Source organism: Scomber scombrus, chromosome 7 (genome assembly GCF_963691925.1).
Source record: "Scomber scombrus chromosome 7, fScoSco1.1, whole genome shotgun sequence".
Classification (NCBI taxonomy): domain Eukaryota; kingdom Metazoa; phylum Chordata; class Actinopteri; order Scombriformes; family Scombridae; genus Scomber; species Scomber scombrus.
The window spans coordinates 22250049-22274196 of record NC_084976.1 but is presented as its reverse complement, the minus strand read 5'-3'; the positions used below and the strand labels follow the sequence as shown (position 1 = coordinate 22274196).

Sequence of the window (24148 nt, the reverse complement as noted above, 5' to 3'; positions counted from 1 at the left end):
CAGGGAAGAATGTAATGGGATTGTCCTCTTTTATTTTAATGTGTTTTGCATGTACTTTGACATACTGTAGAAAATACCAGAACAGACATTTTCAACTTCCCTTAATGGTCTTTATTTGTACATGACAAACAAAATGACATACGAAGACATTACAGTGGTAGAATATGGCAAAATGTGGGTAAAGCATTATATGTTCTCATATATTAATATGTTTTATTGCAAAATGGAAGAAAAATGTGTCATTTGTTGATAATTTTTTGCAGGATAGTGTCCACTGATGCAGTTGTGTTGCACGAATGAAAAACGGAAGACGTAAAAAACATTGCAGGTGTTTCTTTTTTAAAAATGGCAAATCCATCTCAAAGACAATCCCACATCTGACATCTAAATGTAGGCATTGCTCTCGATGTTTGTTATGCTTGGCAGGACTTGTTGGCTTTCAGGATGAACCAGAGTCCTGTGACAACTCCAATCAGCCCCAGAGTCACGCCACAAACACACACCGCTGTCTCCACAACCTGCTGGTCTGTGTGTACGTCAACCTCTGTGGGGAAAAAAAACAGAAAAACAGATGGCGGTGGATGGAGTTTAAAACATGACACCAGTATTATCTTTGAAGCCAACATTTTGCACGAAAAATACGCTGTCTAATATCACTTGCTGACATTTAATATTCAACAAAGCTCTTACTAACTTACAATGTATCAGAAGTGAGCAGTTATTGCTGAATAAATGTTTAAAATAATTGATGGATCATAAATATTTGACATATGGATGATTGATTTGTTGATTTAAACTGCAAAACTGTAATTTTATTATGTTTTAAACCATAATTCATTCCTGCTTTGAGTTCAAATTGAATGGATAAAATATTCATCATCTTAGTTTAGCATGTTAAATATAAAGTACAGGTGAGGATGATGTCACTATTTCTTAATAGCCTTTGTTTTGGGGCATTTTGACCTTTATTGGACAGCAGCTGATAGTGAAATGACAGAGAGAGAACAAGGGCAGAGAGAGAAGCATTACATGCTACAAAGGCCCCCCGCTGGACCATTTGGCCACCAGGGCGCTCATATGTCATTAGTTTAGCAGATATTTGGTCATAAAGTATTGGACAAATTAAAATTTTAACCTCAAAAAACAGTCAGGGGATCAGCAGCAATTCCTCCTGAGGTAGACATGAATGAACCTCATAATCGCATTAGAGAAAAAGTCACTTAAGTCGTTTGGCTGCATCCTTTAGGAACTGTGGGTATCTGAAAAAATGTATGGCAATCCGTCCAATAGTTGTTGAGATATTTCAGTCAGGGTCAAAGTGGTGGACTGACTGACTGGCATAGCCGTCACACTGTTAGGTGGCCTTCATTTGTGCTCATCTATGTGTATCTTTACATATCAATCATCTGTATACCATATCAAATATTATGTTGAAGGAAATTAACAGTTATTGAATATGTGTGAGAATTTAAATATCATGCATTTTCCCTTTTCCACATATTATCTTTTCTTGTCTTGAAAACTCAAAATATCCTCTCTGCTACTTTTACCACTAAGCATCTCATAACTGGGACTCATCATGACACGACTTATTCACCCCAGATCCTGGTGAGAGGCTCCTGCAGGCTGATGTGGTCCACACTGCAGGAGTAGAAGTCGCCCTCCTCAGGAGTGAAGCTCAGGTAGGACGAGATGCGAAAGCTGAAGTCCTCGTTGGAGTAGTACTGGGTCTGACTGACCTCACTCTGGTCCACCAGCAGCCCGTTCTTGGTCCAGGTGATCTCAACTCTGGGAGGATGGAAGTAATTGACAAAGCAGATGAGGATGTTTGGGACTCCAGGCTCCATCTCCTGCCTTGGGTAGATCAAGGAGGTCGGACTAACTGTGATGTTTGACAGACACAGACATCTAAAGTTACATTCGCTCTGCAACAACAGACTCCAAACTTGTCCCATGAGACAAAGGCCTCAAATACAGTCCGAAGATGTTATTCTTCCTCACTAAACTCCGAAAAGCAGTTCTTTATGTGCACAGAAGCACAATTTTAGCTAGGTATCATTGTTTTATTGTTTTTAGATGCATTAAGTTGTACCTTAATTTGAAATAAAGGGACATCAGCAAGACTGTCCACATATTTTAGCCAAAAAATGTCTACATCCAGTAACTTTAAACCTTTTGCACAGTTTTACAAGCTGCCCCCAGAGCCAAAATTCATCCCAGGGAGTGGAAAAAAAAACTAGAGATGTGTTTACTTAAAGAACAGGTTCACAATTGTTCAAGTCTGTCTTAAAACAGTCAGGCATCCATATGGAAAGTAAAACAAGGTTTTGCTCCTGTTCAAAGCTTTTGTTTTGAGATCAAATGTATTTAAAATGTATATATGTACTTATTAAAATTATAAGACAATATAAGGCTTCAGTCATCATCTCAAATTAGTCATAATAAAGTGGATATCTTCCACAGTTATGGCCTTTTATAGTAAATAAAAAGGCATTTTTGTGTCGCAACAGACAAGTGTTTTCCTGTTCAGCTTCAGTGACAGAAGTGAAACAAAAAAGAGGGAATTCATCACTAAAAAGACAGTAACTATGAAAGATATCTGTACTTTATTTGACTAATTTGGACAGCTAAAGTGCTGAAGATAATTTTAGTCCGAATGTAAATGCAGACCTGCCGTAAATAAACATATACCAGTATCATTGAACATATTCTAATTAGAGGGAACTCACACATGTGGAGATACGTGATATACAGGGACAGACACCTTCATCTTTACTGACAATACAAGCATGTTTATTCACCCAGAGAGGTTAATTGAACCTGAAAGGAATTTCCCCGCTGTTACCTGTTCTTCCCTCACAAACACACAAACACACCAGAACACTCCTCTCATTAACTTGTGCTTAATAATCACAGCTTACTACCATTGCACTGTAATAGGTTCACTAACATTTGGTCCTATATATAATCTAGTGTGTGTAGTTTTAGTGTGATGGAGGCAGTAGTGTGAATCTAGGTGTTTACTGATTAATTGTGTTCTTGACATTTGACAACTTCTATCTGCAGACTTGAATCCTCAGGCAGAGATCTGATATGAAATGTTAAATATATAAATATGGACGTAAGGAAAGGTTTAGATTCTTATAGAAGATTGCAGTGAAAATGGTGAATGACAATAAGGAAGACAGAGATATTCAGTGTTTCGGCTATTGTTCAATCCCACCTCACCTATAACCTCTGGAGGATGATTTTCTCCCTTTATGGCACGTGGGATGTTGTACTTGCAGGTACCCAGAGACACATAAGTGTCTTGGGCCAATCCAGGATCAGGGGTCCACTGCTCTGCAAACTCGGGCAGACGCTGAACCGTCTGATAGGTGACAGGGTCAACAAAGAGGAGCTGGTCCCCATCGAATTCAATATCATACTGGCCGTCTGCTGGTACGTCCTTTTGACAGAAGGTCAAGAAGCGGAGCAAGTGTCCACCTGCAGTTTGTTTAAAAGTAAGAAAGACGTATTACATTGGCATTTTGGTGTTTGCACTGTGCAGTCAAGTAGGTTCAAGTAGTCTTTGTGAGCAAAGCTGGTGTCTAATGCTTAAGCTTCATGTGGACAGAGGTCTTAAAAACAATATCATCAGCTACGCTGGCAGGCATGATGATTTTTATTGTAAAAAGAAACATAGCTGAGTGGCAGTAAAACAGAGGAAATTTGGGACCTTTTAGACAGCAAAGAAAGAAAGGAAAAGTCTATTTTATACACTAGTTATAATATATAGCTGATTAAGCTAGTAATAAGTCTCTACAGATGACATTTGCCCACTTTTTCATACCTTTTTACATGCTTAACGTAGCAATTAACTTACTATCTTTACAAATCTGAAAACATTCAATCACGAACAATGCACTTTTACAAAAACCTACTTTGACAGCATTGAGGAAGACAGATAACCAGCAGCACTGCAATCAGGTTCATCTCCACCAAACAACACCCAAACTGAGCAGGTCTCGCTGCCTGTAGCTCTTCTCTCCCAAATATGAAACTACTAGATATTCTGAAAAAATAACTTCCTGACACCACAAACCAATCACTGGCTGTAATTCAATGACAACAATGTTTCCACCTTGAAAACATTGAAGGCACAGGTGAGTCAGATTTGAACATGGCTAACTGCTGCCACCTACTGGAGGAACGTGATCATTACAACCCTTTCCAGTAAAGAATGTGTTTTTCTGTGTTTTCTTCAGGTGGATTTATGAGCTTTTTTGTGCAGAGTTTGACTTTTAAAACCTCTTGTCACATTCCTCTTCTGAAGGGGGAACGTTTCTCTGTGCTCACAGAAAATATGAGTTTAAGGCGTGAAGCTACAAGCATTATTTGTGACACAATCGCGACAACTAAGGAGCAAATTGTGGTCCAGTATGAAACTTAACCCTTACATTGTCTTCATATTCGGTCATTTCACAGTAGCCTCTTATAATTAGTCTATATACATATATTCAATTCCTCAAATCAATCATGAATACCGAATCAGTCATTAATAAATTGATGATTAATCTTCAGAGAGCAGAGAGTGTATTTTTTAGATATCAATTTTAAGGATTTGTAAGTAATACAAAAAAAGTGTATTATTAGTTGAACAGAGTTGTTTGGAGATCTTTAAGCTGGACACATCTTGGTTATACTAATTGTGCAGCATATATTTTTTGTTTTTAAAGCTCTGAAATAACCTAATAATTGTAATATCATATTTCAGTTTATTTTAATCTAATATTTGAGTTAGTATTTTAATTCTAAAAGCAACAAAAAAGACCAAAAAAAGGGAATAAATTGTGCTCTATACTCTTAATTTTGTGTCATCTTTATAACAACCATTATTTTAATTAGCAGTTAGAACTGAATGATAAATAATTTCAGGAAACACTGGGGGAAAAATTGTTATATATTATCAGAGCATTTAAATGAAGCCTTTAAATAATTAGTTTTGTATGAATAAGTTAAACATTTATAGTTAAAACAATCTTTGATATAAAACAAAGAAAAACTGTAAATCTTCAAGAGCTGAAACCAGAAGACGTTTATCATATTTGCTTGATAAATGACCTAAATTATTAAAAATGATATATTATTAATATTATATAAACTATGTTGTTCGTTAATCACTTGATTTGAACTCTCCATAAAGTATTAAATCAACATGAAAGACGCCACACAGCCAGACAGAAATCCACTTCCTTTTACAGAAGAAACTATTTTTAATAAACAACGCTGTCAAATGAACAGTATGCATCTGAGAGGCAGCGATGCTCATGTGAACATTCTTCAGGAAAACAACTAAGACAGTTTAACTGGAATGAGAAATATTAGCATGTAAAAAAAAAAAAGAAAAAGATACAAGATAACTGAAAAAAAAAAAATAGAAGAGACCGAACAGCAGAAATACAATAATTTGTGCAACAGCAAATACAGTGTAAGTATATACAAGTGTATCGTCTTTCACTGAACATTTAACAACAGCTTCAACTATGAACTATGAGGACTCTCCCGTCTCTGTGTGGGGAATCTTGTAGCGTTTATTCAGTCAACGTCTTTTTCTTTTCTATTTCTTCTTCTTTTTTTTTATCCAGTAAGTGCCGAAAGATTTCTTTTAAAGAAACTGTCGCTGTGTGTTTTTCCAAGTGCTACAAAATGTCTTCAAGAAACAGTAATGCGATACTTTACATGTTCAAGACAAAGAAATGTGGAAATTTTGAGAGTTTGACCGTCACTATAAATCTGATCGTTTCAGCAGCCGGAGTTCAGCTCTTAAGAAATAGATACACACACACACACTTACTGTTTGATCTCAAGAGGAGACATTTCAAGAACAACATTGAAGCTGAGCTGTATGAACAGATGGGAAAATACTGAAGACAGTATTTTGTTTAAGTGTCATGTTAAGAAGATTGGAGTGTCTTCAAATGGCTGGTGGGCTTTTTTTTTTTTTTTTTAAAGGAGAAAGTGCATCAATAAAAACAATAACAACTGAATGAAACTGTTACTTAATTGCAAACGTTGTAATTACAGTATGTTAAGCAGTGTCTATACTGTACTATGAAACCCACCTTGTGTTCAAAAACCAAGAACGGCAGGTTGTAAAACTCGCTGTAAAACTGAGATTTTAACATTTTTGTAAACGTAACAGAGATGATCTACAACTCAAACTGTAACCAACGTCAAATTTGACCCGAATATGGCAGATACCATACAGTCATTCACTGCTCAATAGCTCCCCGACCTGTGAACATGAGAAGTAAATCCTGGGGCTTCTCAACAATAATAATAATATTAATAATAATAATAATAATCAGCTATTAACAACAATCTAGATCATTAAGGCTGAGTTTGAGTAGTGTGGGGTGAGGTGTGTAGGGGGGGAATAATCTAAAATAACCAGTTGTTAGAAAAACAAGGCTTGTGACCAAAAAGGTTGCTGGTTCAAATTCCAGTAACATCTGAGGAAATGTGGATGAAGAAAACAAATAAATAACACTCTCCATATTCCCTCGCCATAGAGGACACAGCATAAGGCCAGCCAAAGCAGATTAGGAGTAAGGGCCGCATCTTTTCACATCCTATTTTTTTTTTTTTTTTTTTTTAATAATTATTATTATTACTAGTCCACTTCCCTCTTTGGGGATCACCATAAAATTCTTCTTTATAAAAGAAACATACATTTGTACATGTATTTACAAAAGGGGAGGATGGAGAAACCAAAGGCATTTAGTGTTTGGGTTCTACGATTATCCACAGAGACATTTTTTCACATCCCTCAGTCCCACATTCAAAACATTTTTTTTGTAGTCAGCTTGGTGTGATTTTCGCTGCAATAATCTAATATCTCAGCCCACTACTGTTTTTTTCAGGGTGTGTTGTGTCCTGGGCCAGCCCAAGTCCCTGAGTTATTAGTGTTTTCTCTCTTAGTCAGCACTAAGGATCTCAACCAGAGTCTGAATCACTGGTGTCTGAGGACGAGGAGGAGGAGGAAGATGAGGAAGAGTCGGAGCTGGAGCTGCTGCCACTGAGGCGAGAGGGCTGGGCGTTGGTCTCTACGGCACTGGGCTTCTCCACTGTAGAGGGAAGAAATAAGAGTCAATTTATATTATTACAGACACACCAGGCAGAGATTAAAAAAAGAGAAAACCAATAATTAAGAAGAATTTTTACATTTAAAAAGCAACATTTAAGGTGTCGCATGTGACTCACCTTTAGGTTTCGCAGGTTTCTTGACGGAGTTGAGTTGCCCGCTGACATCTTGCAGCCTCTTCTCGAGCTCCCTCCTCTTCTCCAGAGTCAGCTCCTCTTTAGACTTGGGAACATCGCCTTTCTTTACAACTAAAAGTGAGAAATGACAACATGGAAGTTATGAAACAGAATACTGGTGTAAATGAGCTGCAGTCAGACATTTCTTTTGATAGTTATCTGCAGGTCTGATTCATTCCTGCATGTTTTTAGGTATCTCCACCACACCTGATTCTAATAATTAGCTCGTTATCAAGCAGCTGAAGCTCGTCAACAGGCTGGATAACGAGTTAATAATTAGAATCAGGTGTGTTAGAGTGGAGCGATACCTAAAACATACAGGGCAGTTGGAGACCACTGGAGTTGCAAAATTCCAGGAATTTTCAAAGTTGGAAACTATTCATGGGAATTAATGAAAATAAACTGGAAATTTACAAAATTACAGGGAACTAAAATGTACATCTTCCAGCATAATCTTGGTTAAAAACAACCATTTAATTCAAATACAGTCTTCCCTGTTCCTCAATCACATGTACATAGCACATTAGTCACTGCAGGGCCAAACCCCCTACATGCACTGTGCACTCCTCCATCACATGCACACATGATTTCTAGAAGGGAATAATGTTTATTTTACTCAACATTCATGTTTTTGTTGTTCAATGCAGGAATTGAGTAAAGTTGTAATCACAAATAAATCAGTCAAAATGGCTTAAAAAAAAAAAAAAATTGTATTAGATTGCATGCATGTCTGCTTATGACAAAACTAAATGTTTATATTCATGTTTGTATACAGTTGATACAGTTTGTATAAATTACCCCAAATTTCCAGGTAATTCCCATATATTCCCACAATTCCCATAGAAAGTTTCCAATTAGGAATATTTCCAAAATTCCCCAGTTTAAGTTTCTGGAAATTTACAGGAAATCTTCCGCCCCTTTGCAGCCCTACTGACCACTGGTTTAGAGTTCTCCATCTGACAGCTGATGAAACTGTTTTCAGGAGTTATTGAGTATTATTTGAGATGCAGTTAATGTTCTGGTCCTTTCTGTGGTCAGAGAATTAATGGACAAGGAGCTTTAATACCCTTTCAAAATGTATGTGGGACACTTATTGATCCAAACTCTTTAATGGTCCTCGAACACTTAAGTTTAACCACAAACCAAAGCTGCAGTTGAGGTTTTCTCCACACTGCCTGCTCGATAAATGATTCTCCTCTAAAGGGAAAATGAAACCATCGTCTGTAACTGCAGTGATTAGTTTTGTTGATCAGACACAATTTGAAGACGTCACCATGAGCACCAGAACAATATGTTTCATTTTTCTGGAGAAACAGGGCGGAGGTTTCTGGCACAACTTCATCTACTTCCAAGGAGAACTGAGAAGGGAAACAAGTCTGAAGAAAGTCAAAGCTTCAGCAACACTTGAAGTAAGAAGAATTATATTATCACACTAGCATGTTTTGGCTTGTGACCTTGAAGCAAGAATGCCAAATATTTGCTGCCTCCAGATCCTCCAATTAGATTTAAAGCTTTTCAGAGTCATTTGCAGCTCCAATCAAATTACTTTACTGACCTTGCTCAGTGAACGGCTTACGAGGCTTCTTTCTCAAACAGGTCATGACGTAGCGTTCCAGCTCTTTCAGCGTCGACGGTTTGAGCGTTTCGAAGTCAATCTCGATCTCCTCGGGGTTGGTGTCCCTCAGTGAAGGCTCCCTGGACTGGATGATGTGGACCACGCGACCAAGCTTCTCGCCCGGCAGCTTGTTGATGTCGAGACTCAGTTGACGCTTCTCATCATACGACATGGGCACAATCTCCTCCTCTTCCTCGGAGTCGTAGTGTGGCAGCATGGAAGGGGCCACCGGGGGGTAGAACGGCTTCTTTGCAGCTCTAAATAATTAAAAAAGGAAGATACCGTCAGGACAAAAAAAAGACATTAAGGGACATTATTGGGTATAAGCTTAAGGGGATTATGTTTTATTTCTCTAAAAGTAAGCACTTTATTTAAGAAGAACAATCAAAAGCTTTCTGTAATGCACTTTATTTTAAAATGCAATCCTTATTTGAAATGTATTTTATTCGTTTTTAAATCTTTTAAATTTTATTATTTATTTGAATCCCACAAGTTCAGTGTAAATACTAATAAATTAATTCTACTGTATTTATTTGACAGTCTACAATCTTCCCACTAGACACAGATGCTGATGTAACTACAATGCTACTTCAAGGTACTGAAAAATAACACGGACATTATGATGTTCTGGATCTTCACATGAAGAAATCTTCACAAATTAGACCTCAGTGAATTTTAATTGAATACCCCTGCTCTAGCTAATACTGATATTACTGAATTAAAACCTTTAAAATAGTGTGAAGAGGTAACAGAAGTACTAACTTGCTGTTCTTGTTGCTCTTCTTTCCCTGGCTTTTCTTGGGCTGGGATGCAGCCGCTCTGGCAGACTTGCTCTTCAGTATCTTGCCGGGCATCTTCCATTCTTCAGAGCCAGCTCTGCTTCTGCTAACTCGACTTCTCTTCTCCACCTTCTTCTTTTTTTTCTTCTCTTTTTTCTCCTTCTTCTCTTTCTTCTTCTTGGGCTTTATGATGGGTCCTTGGGAGAGGGCGGCCAGCTGTTCGTGCATGGCCCGGAGCTATGAAACATTTTTTAAAGATGATTACTGTGAAAACTTTTTTTTATTTCCACATGATTTAGATAAATAAATAGTACTGGAGATCTTACTTGTGTGCACACCTGGTCCTGTAACTCAGCCAAGCGATGCGCTCGCTCCTCCTCGCTGTCTGAGCTGGGGCTGCTCTCGCTCTCTTCAGTCTCACTGCTGGGCTCGCTCTCGGAGGTGGAGGAAGACGAGGACGAGGACGAGGAAGACGACGAGGACGAGGAAGTTGGGTGGCCGCTCATCGACATGGCCGTGTGATCCATGTGTGGCTCGTCTGGCATCTTGGCGAAACGAAACTCAAACACATCCTGGGATAAAGAAACGCAGATCAAAAGAGTGAGAAAAGTAACGAATGACTTTTATTTTAATTCTGCAGATGTGTCATCTTATCTGCTTAAATTCAAAAAAGTAGGATTAAACTTGTGAGCTTACCTGCAGCTTCCGTGCCATGCCAACAACATCATGGTCGGGAGGGTTGTACTTGTAGCAGTTGGAGAACATGAGCCTGACGTCGCTGGCAAACTGCTGAGCGTCCCTGTATTCACGACAGTCCATCTTCCTCTGATGAAGAGTTCACAAAGGAAAACATTAGCTCTACGACCTACTACACTCGTACATTTGGGTTTTTCTGGAAGCTTTTCCCAGTTTTATCCGTGTTTCATTTCTTATGTGACAATTTGCAATTTCCATATCAACATATTACAACATTCAAAATCTAAGACGAAATCTACAAAATATCATGCTATCAATATAATATTGATTTATTGCCCAGCCCTACTATAAAGTGGATATCTGACACATTTACAGTCTTTTTAGCATCAAATTCCCTCTTTGTGTTTCCCTGTTGAGCTGCAGTGGAAGTATAATAACAAAAAAAGGGGATTTTGGCACTAAAAAGACAGTAACTTTCAAAGATATCTACTTGATTTGACTATTTTGCTTCATATGAGCTTCAATTAAACTTTAATTTACAGTACCGATTTTCACCCTCAAAGTTTGCCTCCATGTTCTTCATCACAGTGTGAAGTCAGAAATTTGAAACTTCACTCATCCCTTTAATGTGCAATTAGTGGGAGCAGTAGTCTTTCCCTGAGCTCCAAGTATGAGATGTTACCTTGATGGTGCTGAGATCCATGGGACACTTGATAATATCATGATAGTCGTGCAGTCCCAGTGAACCTGCGTCCACGGGTGTGTAGAAAGGCCAGGCGTACGCAGCGTGTTTCTTTGACAACATGTCCTTCAGCAGCCCGCTGCAGTACCTCAGCTGTGGGCTCAGTTTGCCCTTCCTTGATGGCTGAGGTTGGACAGAATCCGGTAAGTCCTTCTTAGGAGGTTTGATGGGGCGTCCGCTGCCCACTCTGCGCCCAGTGCCGGACATCATTGGCTGGAGCAGGACAGGACCTCCAGGGCTTCTAACCAGTCCCATTCCAGGCGGAGTCTCTAAACTCATACCTCCCATGGACGAGATGCTGTGCATGGAGGAGTCGTGGACTTGGCCCCCGTGGCCTCCCTTGCCTAAGCCCACCATGTGCGTTGCTCCCGCCATGCCCACAGTCAAGCCCATGGTGGAGGGTGTGGTGGTGTCTGCCTTACGTTTCACACCTTTCTTCTACAAAGAGAAATAAAGAGGTTAAAAGCCACTACGATAGTCAATATGGCTCAATTCCAGTCATCATAATGCTAGAAAATCAACAAAATTTTCATACTAAATTATTTGCAAGTATAATCACTACATTCATGAATTGGGTGATGATTTGCACTTTATAAGCAGTCAAAATTGACACAAGAGGACAAAAGTTGCGTGACTGGAGCAGAGACATCACTATTTTACAATAAACAAACATACAAATCTGTATAACTTCTGCCTTTTGAGACACTTCACTGCTTCAGCATTCCTGTATTGTGCATCAAATGTCAATCTATATACAACCACTTTATAAATATCTAATTATCTTTACTAGTAATGTGTTATTAGCATGTACCTTGGTTGTGGGCTGCGTTGGGGGTATGCCCATGATGTTTGCTAGAGGCAGGCTTTTGGTCAGCACAGTCTGGGGAGAGTTGGCCAGCATCGACTCCCCGGTGTCTGAGGAAGAGGGAGAGTAAGCCGACTGCGACACTGCTGGCACCTGCTGAGCCCTCGACGCTGGAAAAAAAATAAGGTATAATTTTAGAGATATAACTCGGGATTACAGGTGATATAAGTTGGTGCAAAATAGTCTGAATGAAGCATATTGTCGGGGGAGACGTACAGATGCTGATATGACACTGAAAATGTGTCCAATTTGCATGTTTTGTGACAAGAACCTTCAGAAAGTCTCAGAAGATTTCAGGTGACAAAGTGTGCTGTCACTTCTACTCACAGTTAGATTTGGAGCCTCTTCCTCGGCTGTTTTTGTTTCGAGGAGCTGGAACAGGTAGCTCAATCTCGTCCTGGGGCATCTGGGCCACCTTCTGGAGAAAAATCTTCTCTAAGGGCTGGGCCATCAGCACGATGTCGTCTGTCGGCTAAGCAAGAAAATAACTTATTAACACATACTGTAAAGCCATAACAGTTGATTATAGCAGTTTAGAGCACTTATTTAACAACATCTGTGATGATTTAATGATTAATTTGTGTGCCAATAATAGAAATGTCAATACAATGTGATGATTTATAAAATACATGTATATACCATACGCTAGACACAAATTTACTAATATTTGCATCATGTGCTGGGGATTTATTATTATTAATTATGTATGAAATTAATAAAGAAAATAAAAATAGTTTAGTTGCTTTAGAGAACTACAACTTAGATATAAAAAGGCACTTTGTTAATACCTAATGAAAGCTGGAATTTGGTCATTTGGTCTCTTGACAACTTTACAGTTTTTGAAAACATCTTTTCCTTTATTTGGTGTGTCAACAATATTACATATAGTCATCTTAATTGCGTAATTACTTGTTTTTACACAGTGATCCATTTTTTCATTTATAAAATAACACACATAGAGCACAAGTACAATATGAACATGGGGTGTTTTCCATTGTAATAAAAGAAAATAAACCGTAATATGAAAACAACGGGGTGAAAGAAATAAAAGAAACTTAAACAAAAGAAGGGTGTTTTAGGGATATATACATTTTCCATTCCTTCCAAATGTCCTCAAATTTGGAAAATTAGCTGAAGCCTCATGGAGAAAGTGATTATTTTCATTACAAATATATTTCATAAATTATATTGTACCAGCCGTCTATAGATGGGATGTCTGGCTTAAGCCATTTCTTTGTGATTGCTTTTCTAGCAGCTACACTCAGATATTTTGTTTATACACTTACATTTGTTGAGTGTACACGCCCAAAAAGGGGTTCGTCCCAGTTAAATGTAACGTCTGCCCCAAATATAGTCACTAGTTCTGAATAAATCTTACACCAGAAAATATTCACTTTTGGACAGATCCAAGACAACCCGTCATTTTCATTTCCCCCGTCTTGCTTATACTGTTCACTGTTTGCAGGCCTGCACATGTTCTTGTATTATATTAGGAAAGCAGAGTATTACAGTCAAGTTTCTATTTGTAAAGTGTGAGATGAACATTTCTCTCATGGGAAACTGAGAAAAGGTTTAAAATTACACTCTCTTTCTCACAATGTGCTGAATATTCCTGAGTCTGCACCTGGGGGCCCGGATCAGGTTTTTTGTTAAGTCAGTTAAAACAACAAACTATATTAAAATTAGATGTTGAATCTAAATTTGGATATTTTTCCAACACTTCTTAGTAAGCGTGTCAGTTTTACAGCGTCAGACACTTCCTGTAGTTTGGGTGAAGCTTAAACCACAAAACACATATTTTCAACGTCAGCACTGTAGCTCTTCCCTGTGCTGTCGTCAACGCCTTGTGTTTAATATAAGAAGTGTTTTACCCCTGCTGTGAGTAACGATCCACCTGGTATTTAAACATAATAATGAGAGTAGTTTAATAATGAGTAAGAGAGAAACTTGAAAAAAAAAGGATGGATGAAGATCACATTTTTTACCTTTTAAACTTACCTTGTTGTAGATGTAGCAGTTGGTGAACATCGTGTTGAAGTCCTGTATGCATTCACTCGCACTGCGGTAGAAGTAGTTTTCCAGGCGCTTCTTGATGGTGCCCATGTCCATCGGTTGTTTGATGATTTTATGGTAATCCTAAAAAAAAAAAAAAAAAAGGGCAGAAAGAGAAGAGAGACAATAAGGTATTATTGGTCACACAAACCGTCTTCTTACTCTTTATTACATTCTAATTTATCCCCATCTTTCATATTGTAAAATAGTTTATGTAATATACTTTTCCTACTACTACTACTAAAATGTTGATCCTACAGTAACGTTTTGTTAGGAGTCACACATCTCATCTAACCCTCTATTCAGATCATCACTATTATTAACATCAGTAGTTTTCAAATATGTGTGTTTGAACCATTTTTTGTATTCATGTGTATGTGTTTGAATAATGTGTTTTAACTAACTAACTTAACTAAAACTAAACTAGAAGAGTGAGACACATGAAAGCTTTAAGAAAATGAGCCAAAAAACCCTTGTGGAGCAGGATGAACACTGTAAATAAAGGATAAATGAACGTCTAACAATAGCAGCATTTATTTACTTTATCATCTGAGCTTCCAGTACTTCCATGAGTTGTACAAACAGAACTACAACTCATAATGAAAGTGAAAATCTCTCTTAGCTCAAACATTTCACTGAAACCCACCGGTAAGTTCAGCCTGTAAGCGTCCACCGGCTCGTGAAACGGCCAGGCGAAGTGATGCCTCCACAGATACTTCATCACCGTCTTCTGGAGGTACTGCAGCTGATTGGTCATGCGGCTCGGTCGAGAGGGATCCTTCACCGGGGGCTGCGGCGGGGCGGGGGGACCCTGGGGCATGCTGTGCGGTAGAGAGGGGCTCTCGAAGTCTTCGTACAGCAGGGAAGGCTTGCGGATGCGTTTGCCCGAGCTGGAGTGTTGGTCCATCCCGCCACCGGACAACCCGACCAGAGAGCTAGAGAAAAGAGATGTGATAAAGGATTAATAAAAAAGAAAAGAATAGGGAACTCATTTTTTAGTGTGAGAATACAAAAATAAAGAAGCTCCACAGTAGGGTGATAAATCGATTTTATTGATTAATTCAAATTTGCAGTTAAGGACGATTTGTTTTTAATGAAAATCGGTTCTCTTTAATGTTCCTCTTGGGCTTCCGTAGTTCAGAGGATTCTGGATTTAAAATCAGTGACATCGAGCAGAAAGATGTCCTCTGTAAAACATCACAAATGAAAGTCTCCACGTCACGCAGCAACACAACAAATTTATATCAGCAGCTTAAACATCACAAAGAAAAATATGAATGCATCAAGGTGAAAAGCGCCAACTAACTAATAATAAAGAGACGACCAGCATGTGAACAAAACGAAACACAAACCGACTCCATAACGTACTGATGATGCCCCTGTACTCAATTAGCAAAGAGGGAGGAGCGTCAGGTTGCTATGACAACAGATAACCGTACTAACATTGTGAAAGGGGTGGAGCTTAATCAATGGACATAAACTTCACCTCGCTATTGGTAAGTTAGAGTCACAAAATCGTTAATAATTATACACTCATGATACCATTTAATTTATTATAACGCAATGCTTTCCACAATAATCGCAATATGACTTTTTCACCAAATTGTGCAGCCCTAGCTCACTCTCAGGAGCCCTAATGGAGAATCTGCAGCCTATACATGATTGATTAATTCCTGTTACCCTCATGATCAGTGAAGCTTTAGCTGTAACCCCCCCAAATCCCCCCACACCCCTCAGTTTACGTCCTCCAGTAAAACCAGGATACTATCAATAGGCTGCTACTTTTATCACAGTCATGGGAACCAACACAGCTTCATGTGTCGTCACCAGCTAAAGAAAAACAAACAATCATTTATAATGAGGCTGCGTATTATATATTATTATCACATTTACATCAATATAAATATTTAAAACTGTGGCGCATTTCTTTACTGTTAATCATGAGAAAATATTCAGGTTCAGCATCAACTCCTGTGTGTGGAAGTGGAAGTTAAACTGAGTATGTCTCACTTCGTGGTATTAAAATTAAAGCACTGACTCACAGCCTCCGTCTGTCTTTGACAGTCAACGTGCTCAATGAGACGTTTTATTTTGAAATGTGGAAGTTTGGAGACACTTTTTATTTTTTTAGAAATAATCCTTTTTTTTTCATTGCAATTAAAATATGCAAAAAAAATGTAAATAATGTTAAAAAATTGCAGTGTTGTTGAATTAGCACAATAATGCTATGCTATGTTTAATTGTCTTTGTTTCGGCCGTTTTTGCATCTTCCTGAACATCACTGTGTGTAAGTTCACTGAGAAACAAAAGATACCAGAGTCAAATTCCTTGTTTGCATAAAGCTGATTCTGATTATGAAAATATGCTTTAAAAATGTGAGCCTAACCAGCTCAGACACATCCAACTCTGAGCTTCCTGTGTTCAATTTATGTGCTCTAGTTTCCTCCCATAAGTATTAGGGAGCCCACTACTCTACAGTCAGTATGACAAATGAGTCAAATGCAATGTAAAGTTTAACCCAACAGGACAGTCATCTGACCCACTGACACACAAACTGTGGTAAAGCCTGTGAGCTGATTTTCTACATCTGTCAAAATCCCAGCAACACAAGGAGTAAAAAAAATAACACCACATGGCCCGACTGAAAACACACGGCTAGTTAAATAAACATTAAAAAGATCCACTTATTTAAACTTTTTACTTAACAAGATAAATTAAAATAATAGTAAATAATCTGAAATAACGGGTTGTTATTTTACTAGTAATACCCTGGATATTTTTATTAGATATTGATCAGTGTATTAAAGCTGACACACTGTATATATTTGTTTTAGTTTGCTTTTTTAATGGGTCTAATTAATCTGAATTTTCTAGTACACTTATGTCCAATAAATTACTAAATCAGGATGTGTTTAGCTACAACACTCTTTTGTTTTTAACTATTACTCAGTTCAACCGTGCAGTATATGTGTACATATATTTATTTTTCCACTTTAAAATCCATGCAATCACAATAAACACAGGTATTTTATAATTCACCAGCATTATTAGTCTTGTACATATTGTTACTTTTTTTTTAACCACTGTAATCTTTTTATCACGTGTTACTTATTATTTATTGTCCTTTATTCTTTCTATTGATGATCTCTCTTCTTATTTGCTACTTGCTGCTGCAGTAATGTAAATTTCCCCACTGAGGGACTAAAAAAAGTAATATTTCATTTTATCTAATCCTATAAACCAACAGTGGTCAGGATCATGATAGACAAAAGTTTTATCCGATCAACTGCCAAGTTTTTTTTTTTTTTTTTAAACGTACCTGCCTTTTTCCCCCAAACTGTGTCCAAGGATGAATTCTCAGGTTAGTTCGTCAGAGGCACACCTTGAAATTTTCTGATATTTAAAAAAAGAAGACCAAAAGACTAATTAATTAATGAAGACAATAATGGACAGATTAAACCAGAGGTGTCAAACTCATTTTAGTTCAGGGGCCACATACGACCCAAATTCATCTCAAGTGGGCACGACCAATAACACCGCTGCATAATAACCTATAAATAATATATATTATAACTTTACTATAATAAACCATCTATTTACTGTGAAAAATGAAGTGCAATTTCAACCATATTGTCTTTTTTTAGATTATTTTGCACAGAAGCTGCTGATTGATGTTTAATATCTGAATGTTTTAAATATAAGTACAATATGTATTCATCGTTTTTTCAATTGCAATTTTCATACTTTGCAAAAGTTATCCAGTGGGCGATATTAAACCCCTTGGATTTAACTATAATGAAAATAATCATTAGTTGCAGCCCTAGATCTGTTTCAGTGAATATTTGAGGCTTTTGGTGAAAAATGCAGGATATTATGTAACGTGTGAACACAACCGTGATCCTTCGGGGGGGGGGTAAAATAATCCAGTTGAATTTATTTGTCTAGGATCTAATCGTTTATTATTAGTGCAGCCTCATGCCTGTGACTGTTTTGACTGTTTCATCCTGCATTTAAAACAACTTCTGCTAATCAGCAACCGTCACCAGTGTTGGGGAGTAACTAGAAGTATTTAATCATAAAATAAATGGTATCTGTTACAGTTACTGAGAAAAAATGTGTAATTAAATTACAGTTCCTTATGAAAATGTTGATGATTATAAAAAGGGGGAAACATCTGAAGTCAGACCTTTAAGATTTTGCTCAGGAGGGTTTTATCCCTCATTTCTTAAATATTCAACATGTTACTGAATACATATATTGCTGTTTTTGAAATCAATATTTTTTTCATATTTTGTAAATAAATCATGACGTGAGCTAATTTGGAGCACACGGGGGCTTAAATGGTGTCACAGTACCAATTAAGCTCATGTCAGACTTTTGACTTTTTTCATAAAATATCTTTATTTTATATTCAATCTACATGAGAGATAAATCTTGCTTTATAAGAAATGATCTTCCTTATAAATCATGTCAGTCTCCATGAAAAACACCTCAACTTAGATTTTGGTGAGCTTACATACTGTTGTTTTTTACATTTTAGAACTGTAAAAACACCCAATACATGTCTGATAGCCGGACTTTTCCTAATGTGACCGGCAGTATACAAAAATGGAAATAAAAATCTTTTTGCAGCTGATACACATTTTTATGTATGCAATTATACATATAAAAGAAAGAAGAAAAAAAAGCATTAAAACATGTTGTATTCAGTATATTTTATAAAATGTTCTCCTAGACTATAAAATAGTGATTGTGAATGTGTTTTTTTCCCCCTTAAGATTAATCAAATATGAATGTGAATTAGTGTAGAGACTAATTATGAGTCGGAATATGAACAGTAAGTAAGGGTTCATAGGTACTTTTACCCTATAAACAGCTGAAAACATAAGTAAAGGGTAACTAGTAATCTGTATACCATGATTATCACTCACAATAAATACCTACAAAACCAGTTATATGTATTTAAATTCAAATGAAAAACTCTTTAAGGTTTACCCTCCAGCAGCAGCAGCAGCGTGGTTGAGACGCCCCGCCCTCAGTGTTTGTAAACACAGCCTCACAATGACAGACACAGAATGAGATTTATCTAACCCCCTCCTTCTTCCTCCTCCTCATCCTCCTCCAAATAATAAATACAAAAAGCAAAGCACACAGCATTTCTCTAACTGCGTAGCTTTGGATATAAAAGCTAAACGAATAACCTGTGTGTCGATTCCTGTCACATTGCCGCAGCGTATAAACACACCGACACACAGAAGCTAAGCTAACAGAGCTGCTACTGCAAGAATAATAATGACTACCAAGAATCTAACACTTCATTGCAAGCTGCTACTTCCTCCCTTAAAATAAAATACACTGTGTGCAGAAGCATAAACACACATACAGGATATTTATTACCAGTTATCAAGTGTGTGTGTGTGTGTGATGGTCACATGAGCTGACAGATTAGCGTTTAGCTCTCTATTTAACCATTTTCCAGGACATTTTCAGCTGCTACAGTATGACAGACAAGTTATCACGCCATACACTAATACTCTCTTATTTTCCATGACCATAAAATTGGTCAATCATTTTTCCAGGTTTTCCAGGACCCTGTGAATGACCCGACTGACAGACATTTGAGAGAGAGAGAGAGACAGAGAGTGTGTGTGTGTGGGTGTTATGTTGAAATCGGTTCCCCTGTTAAAATAATGCCTCCTCCCTCCTCTGGTTAGAAATATCATCATTCGCGTTTTGGAGATAAGGTTAGGTAATTGAGGGTTAATGTAATAGTATTTGGGTTGAGATTAAGCACCTCAAAAGACAATTTGATTATTGGTTATATGGGGAAAGTAGGAAGGAGGGGAACACATATTGTCAGGGGAACAGATTTCGACATAACACCTGGCAGAGGGAGCAGCAGCCAAGCTGAACCCTGCAGGTGTTTGGGTTTATCTGGTGACCGTGTTAACTGGGGACTTCCTCACATTACATTACGTTACGCGAGGTGAATGAGTCCTTTGAACACAATTTAACGTCCATTAATGATTAGATATTATTCATATGAATGTGTATTTTATAAGGAGAGAAAGTCACCAGTTAACACGGTCACCAGTGAAACTATAACACCTGGCAGGTTCAGCCCGGCTGCTGCTCTCTCTGCCAGGTGTTATGGTTTAACTGGTGACCGTATTATCTGGCGACTTTCTCTCCTCAAAGCCTTTGATTGTAGTTTAAGTCTTATAAAATACACATTCATATGATTTAATATCTAATCATGTATGCAAGTTAAATTGTGTTCAGAGGACTCATTCACCTCTCGTAACGTAATGTAATGTGAGAAAGTCACCAGTTAACACGGTCACCAGATAAACCATAACACCTGGCAGAGGGAGCAGCAGCCGGGTTCAACCCTGCCGGTGGGGCTGCAGCTGTCAATTGTACTTTCAGTGCCAGCTCTTCTGTAAAAGCAGGAGAAAAACGGCAAGAAAAGCTACAATTTAATTGACATTTAATAAATCGTGCATACACTAGCTGGCTAAATCCTCGCAAAACAAGCTAGCTCTTTATAACAGGCAGCTAACGGTATCAGTAACGTATTATATTTTAACATTACTTAGCTTAATTTGCACAAATCCGATTAAATCTTTAAAAAACAAAGCTATGCTGACATTACCTGTCGTGAGGCGGGTTGACAGCCGCTTCCATCGGGCTGTTATTTACAATCCAATTATTATTATTATTCCGCCGCTGTTGACGCTGTTTTGTGTTTTTAACGGTGTAACGCTACCGAGCGACTCCGCAATGAAATGGCGCCTAAACGCTTCCGCTTGACGCTATATAAACCCACACGTGGACGCGTCACGTATTTCCTGTGACGTTTTGTGTGATTCTGGACGTTGATTGGCTGCGACTACACGTCTGTCACACTACAAAAGGTACACGCCCATTAGCCCCGCCGACAGTACATCTTGTTCCCTTTGTATCCAGTTTAGTGTTTATATGTGACAATGTTTTAAGGCTGACTTTTTAATTGGATCTTTAAACATATTTCGAGAAGGACACTGCTTACAAAAAGCATGATTTGTTATTCATCAGTGCTGGGGAGTAAATATTTACGTGGCGTTACATGGCGTTATGTAATTTAATTATTTTAATATTTATGTTACTGAATACATATTGCTGTTTTTAATTCTTTGAAATCAATATATTTATAATAATTTATAAATAAATCGTGATTTGGCCTTAACTGGTGTCACAGTACCAATTATGTTCATACCAGACTTTTGACTTTTTTCATAAAATATCTTTATTTTATATTCCAAAATCTACATGAACTAATGAATACATTTTCAAATGGGAGATTTATTATGCTTTATAAGAAATGATCTCCCTTATAAATCATGTCAGTATCCATGACAAAACACCTGAACTTAAATTTTGGGGGGCTTAATGCGTACACTTACAGCTGAACACATTCATTAGAAAACTAGAAAAGTCATCAAAAAGTCATCAAATGTAATTGAAATAGTTACATTACTTATTACATTTTAAATAAGGTAACTAGTAATCTGTAACCTATTACATTTACAAAGTAACCTTCCCAACCCTGGTTATTCACATTCAACGACCCTAAATTCTCCAGCAATAAAGTATGTGTCATTAATTTGCTAATTTGCTATTTTAGCCTAATTCTACATTCATAAAATGAAATTATTGAAGAAATTACCATCCTATTCGACTTTTAAACAAACTGACCTAAACATTTATTTTCAAACCTTACTAAATCTAAAAATAATAATAATTAACAAAAACTATTAATTGTGCAAGCAATTTAAAATTTAATGTGAATAACTAAACCTCTTGTGTGTGTTCATATATGGTTTTATTTTATTTATTGTGATTGTATTGTTTTTACTCATTGCTCACATGGAAATGACATGACATTGTTTTTGTTTTGTTGTTGTTTTTTATGTTCTTTCTTATGACACAAGTCTGCCTTAAACCGATTCAAAATTGAGTTTATGGCTTTGAAGTATTCAAAATTGAATATCACCTTGAAAGATGGATGATCTACAGTCTAACAGTGTGACTATGAGTTTGTGTTATCTGCAGTTTCAGATGTAGGTTTTCTCACTCTTCAGAGGTGGTATATTTTCATGGACATCTAAAATCACGTAGAGTCATGGGCCACTATTACATACACTTACATTACACTTCTTTTAATGTGGGGGTCCCAAACAAACCCCCACACTCACTTTTACCATGTCGATAATCAGTAGGGAGACCAGGGATGGCTGTAACATTTTTGATATTTCTGTCTCTAGCTTGGAGCTCTTTTAAAATAGGGCGTTCAAAATTTGATGCAATCTAGTGACATGTGTCTGCTATTAAAATGATGTAACTGTTATTTCTGCAGCACAAACGGAAAATGCATGATTTAGTCTCAAACACAAGGAGTGAAATGTTACAACTAACCTCATAGTCTGGGTTAGTTGTAACGTACCTCTGGGTGAAATGTAATATTATTGAAGTAAGCTAAATAACAAAAACTTAAGGAAAACTTTTAATGCAACAGTGTGTGTGTGTGTGTGTGTGTGTGTGTGTGTGTGTGTGTGTGTGTGTGTGTGTGTGTGTGTGTGTGTGTGTGTGTGTGTGTGTGTGTGTGTGTGTGTGTGTGCTTTTCTTTCTCTTCCAGGACCTATAGGCATACTGAAATACTGAAATACAATTAAATATTTGCTTGTAGTAGGTTTTTTTTTTAAAAAATGCTAACAAACTAAACTAAATCTAACTAAAAATCTACTTCATGTGGCAACATCAACATGAGTCTCCTAACTAAATGAAAGAAAAAAACAAAATGTGGCTCAAAAATTAACTCACCAACTACAACATGAGTTTTTGACAAGCCCTCATTATGTCACAGCTGGCCTCGAGAGCCACAACTCAATGAGGGACACGAGACCAGGTTATAATGCCAAAAAGGTTAAAGCATTTTTTGACAAAAGACAAAACAAAAGATCGAACACAATAGCAGACACAGAATCACATGTAACATACGACTCAGGTCTGAAACAAATACAGCAGGCCTATATGACTGCAGTTCAATTTATCTGATTACTTTCAGTCTGGGTTTAAACTGTGTGCAGTAACAAACTCCAGGAATGTAATAGCTTTCTTAGATAAAGACAGATTCACACAGACCTTTTTAGTCCTGGTGGGTCTAATCAGATGTTGTTCTCCTCACTCACACTCTCATCTTGCTGGGTTGTCTCATGTCAAAAGGTCAGAGGTCAGGTTGAATTGACACAGAAAGTAAAAAGCTGCCCTGACAGAAGTCTGCTCTCTGAGAAACACAACTTTCACACTGATCATCTTAGCAGTGACATTGAGGAGGCAACTGTCTGTGAAGTCTGACTCATCCTCCTCTGAGAGCGTCTTTGTCACACCTTAAAGACCCTGATGTACATGAGCTATAGGACTGGGGCTTTGTGATCAGTGAACAGTTGACAGAAGATGTTAAGTGAGGTAGAGGAACTGTCAGGTTTGGTTGTGTGATGTTGTGGTTCTCCTCTGCCTGATGGGAAGTCTGTGTCACTTTCACTACAAATATTCCTGTTGAGGAGACAGAAAGGGAAAGTGAGGACCAGACAAACTGAGAGTGCAAAACTAAGGAGTTTGAAGATGCTGTATTATAAAAAAGGTGATGCATGATACTCCTACAAAAAAAGGAGTAATAACTGAATGAAGAAAACTTTCTCCAATTGCAATAAGGCATTTTTACCACCTTTAATAAGTTCTGCAAATGTTATCATTTTCAGATTAAAGATAAAGGTCATAAAATCTGTAAGTGAGGCTGAAAATATATTTTGTTATTCATATTTATGGATATTACAGCAAAGTTGTAAACCAACCAGAGACACAGGAGATCAGGCTGATGAGCAGAAGGATCCTGCAGATCATCTTCTCTCTGTGAGAGGAGACGGAGGAGAGGAGTCATGAACACATGAGGTCAAAGTTCAGTCATCGCAGATGTGAGAAGGAAAATCTACAGCATCAAATCTCGATTCTCATGTCAGAAACAATGTGGACTACACCCACAGGCGTGCTCATTTCAA

At 37.5% G+C, this 24148-nt stretch overlaps 2 protein-coding genes across 3 annotated transcripts; both read right to left on the bottom strand.

The window, feature by feature from the left end:
* Positions 1-413: 413 nt before the first annotated feature.
* On the bottom strand, positions 414-6167 carry LOC133983924 (H-2 class II histocompatibility antigen, A-U alpha chain-like). Its single transcript, XM_062423136.1, has 4 exons — positions 6105-6167; positions 3229-3448; positions 1598-1882; positions 414-544 (listed from the first exon to the last, which is right to left on the bottom strand). The coding sequence occupies exons 1-4, from the start codon at positions 6165-6167 to the stop codon at positions 414-416; spliced, it is 699 nt and encodes a 232-aa protein (XP_062279120.1).
* brd2b (bromodomain containing 2b) lies at positions 5279-20825 on the bottom strand. Of its 2 annotated transcripts, XM_062423277.1 has the most exons (13): positions 20707-20797; positions 17371-17444; positions 14698-14986; positions 13998-14135; positions 12327-12471; positions 11946-12109; positions 11075-11572; positions 10393-10521; positions 10023-10268; positions 9680-9933; positions 8858-9174; positions 7246-7374; positions 5279-7109 (listed from the first exon to the last, which is right to left on the bottom strand). In XM_062423277.1, the coding sequence occupies exons 3-13, from the start codon at positions 14956-14958 to the stop codon at positions 6979-6981; spliced, it is 2412 nt and encodes an 803-aa protein (XP_062279261.1). In that variant the 5' UTR covers positions 14959-14986; positions 17371-17444; positions 20707-20797; the 3' UTR covers positions 5279-6978. The 2 variants fall into 2 exon arrangements, with proteins under 2 accessions (XP_062279261.1, XP_062279260.1); XM_062423276.1 differs by lacking the exon at positions 17371-17444 and having other exon boundaries at positions 20707-20825.
* Between the last annotated feature and the right edge of the window lie 3323 nt (positions 20826-24148).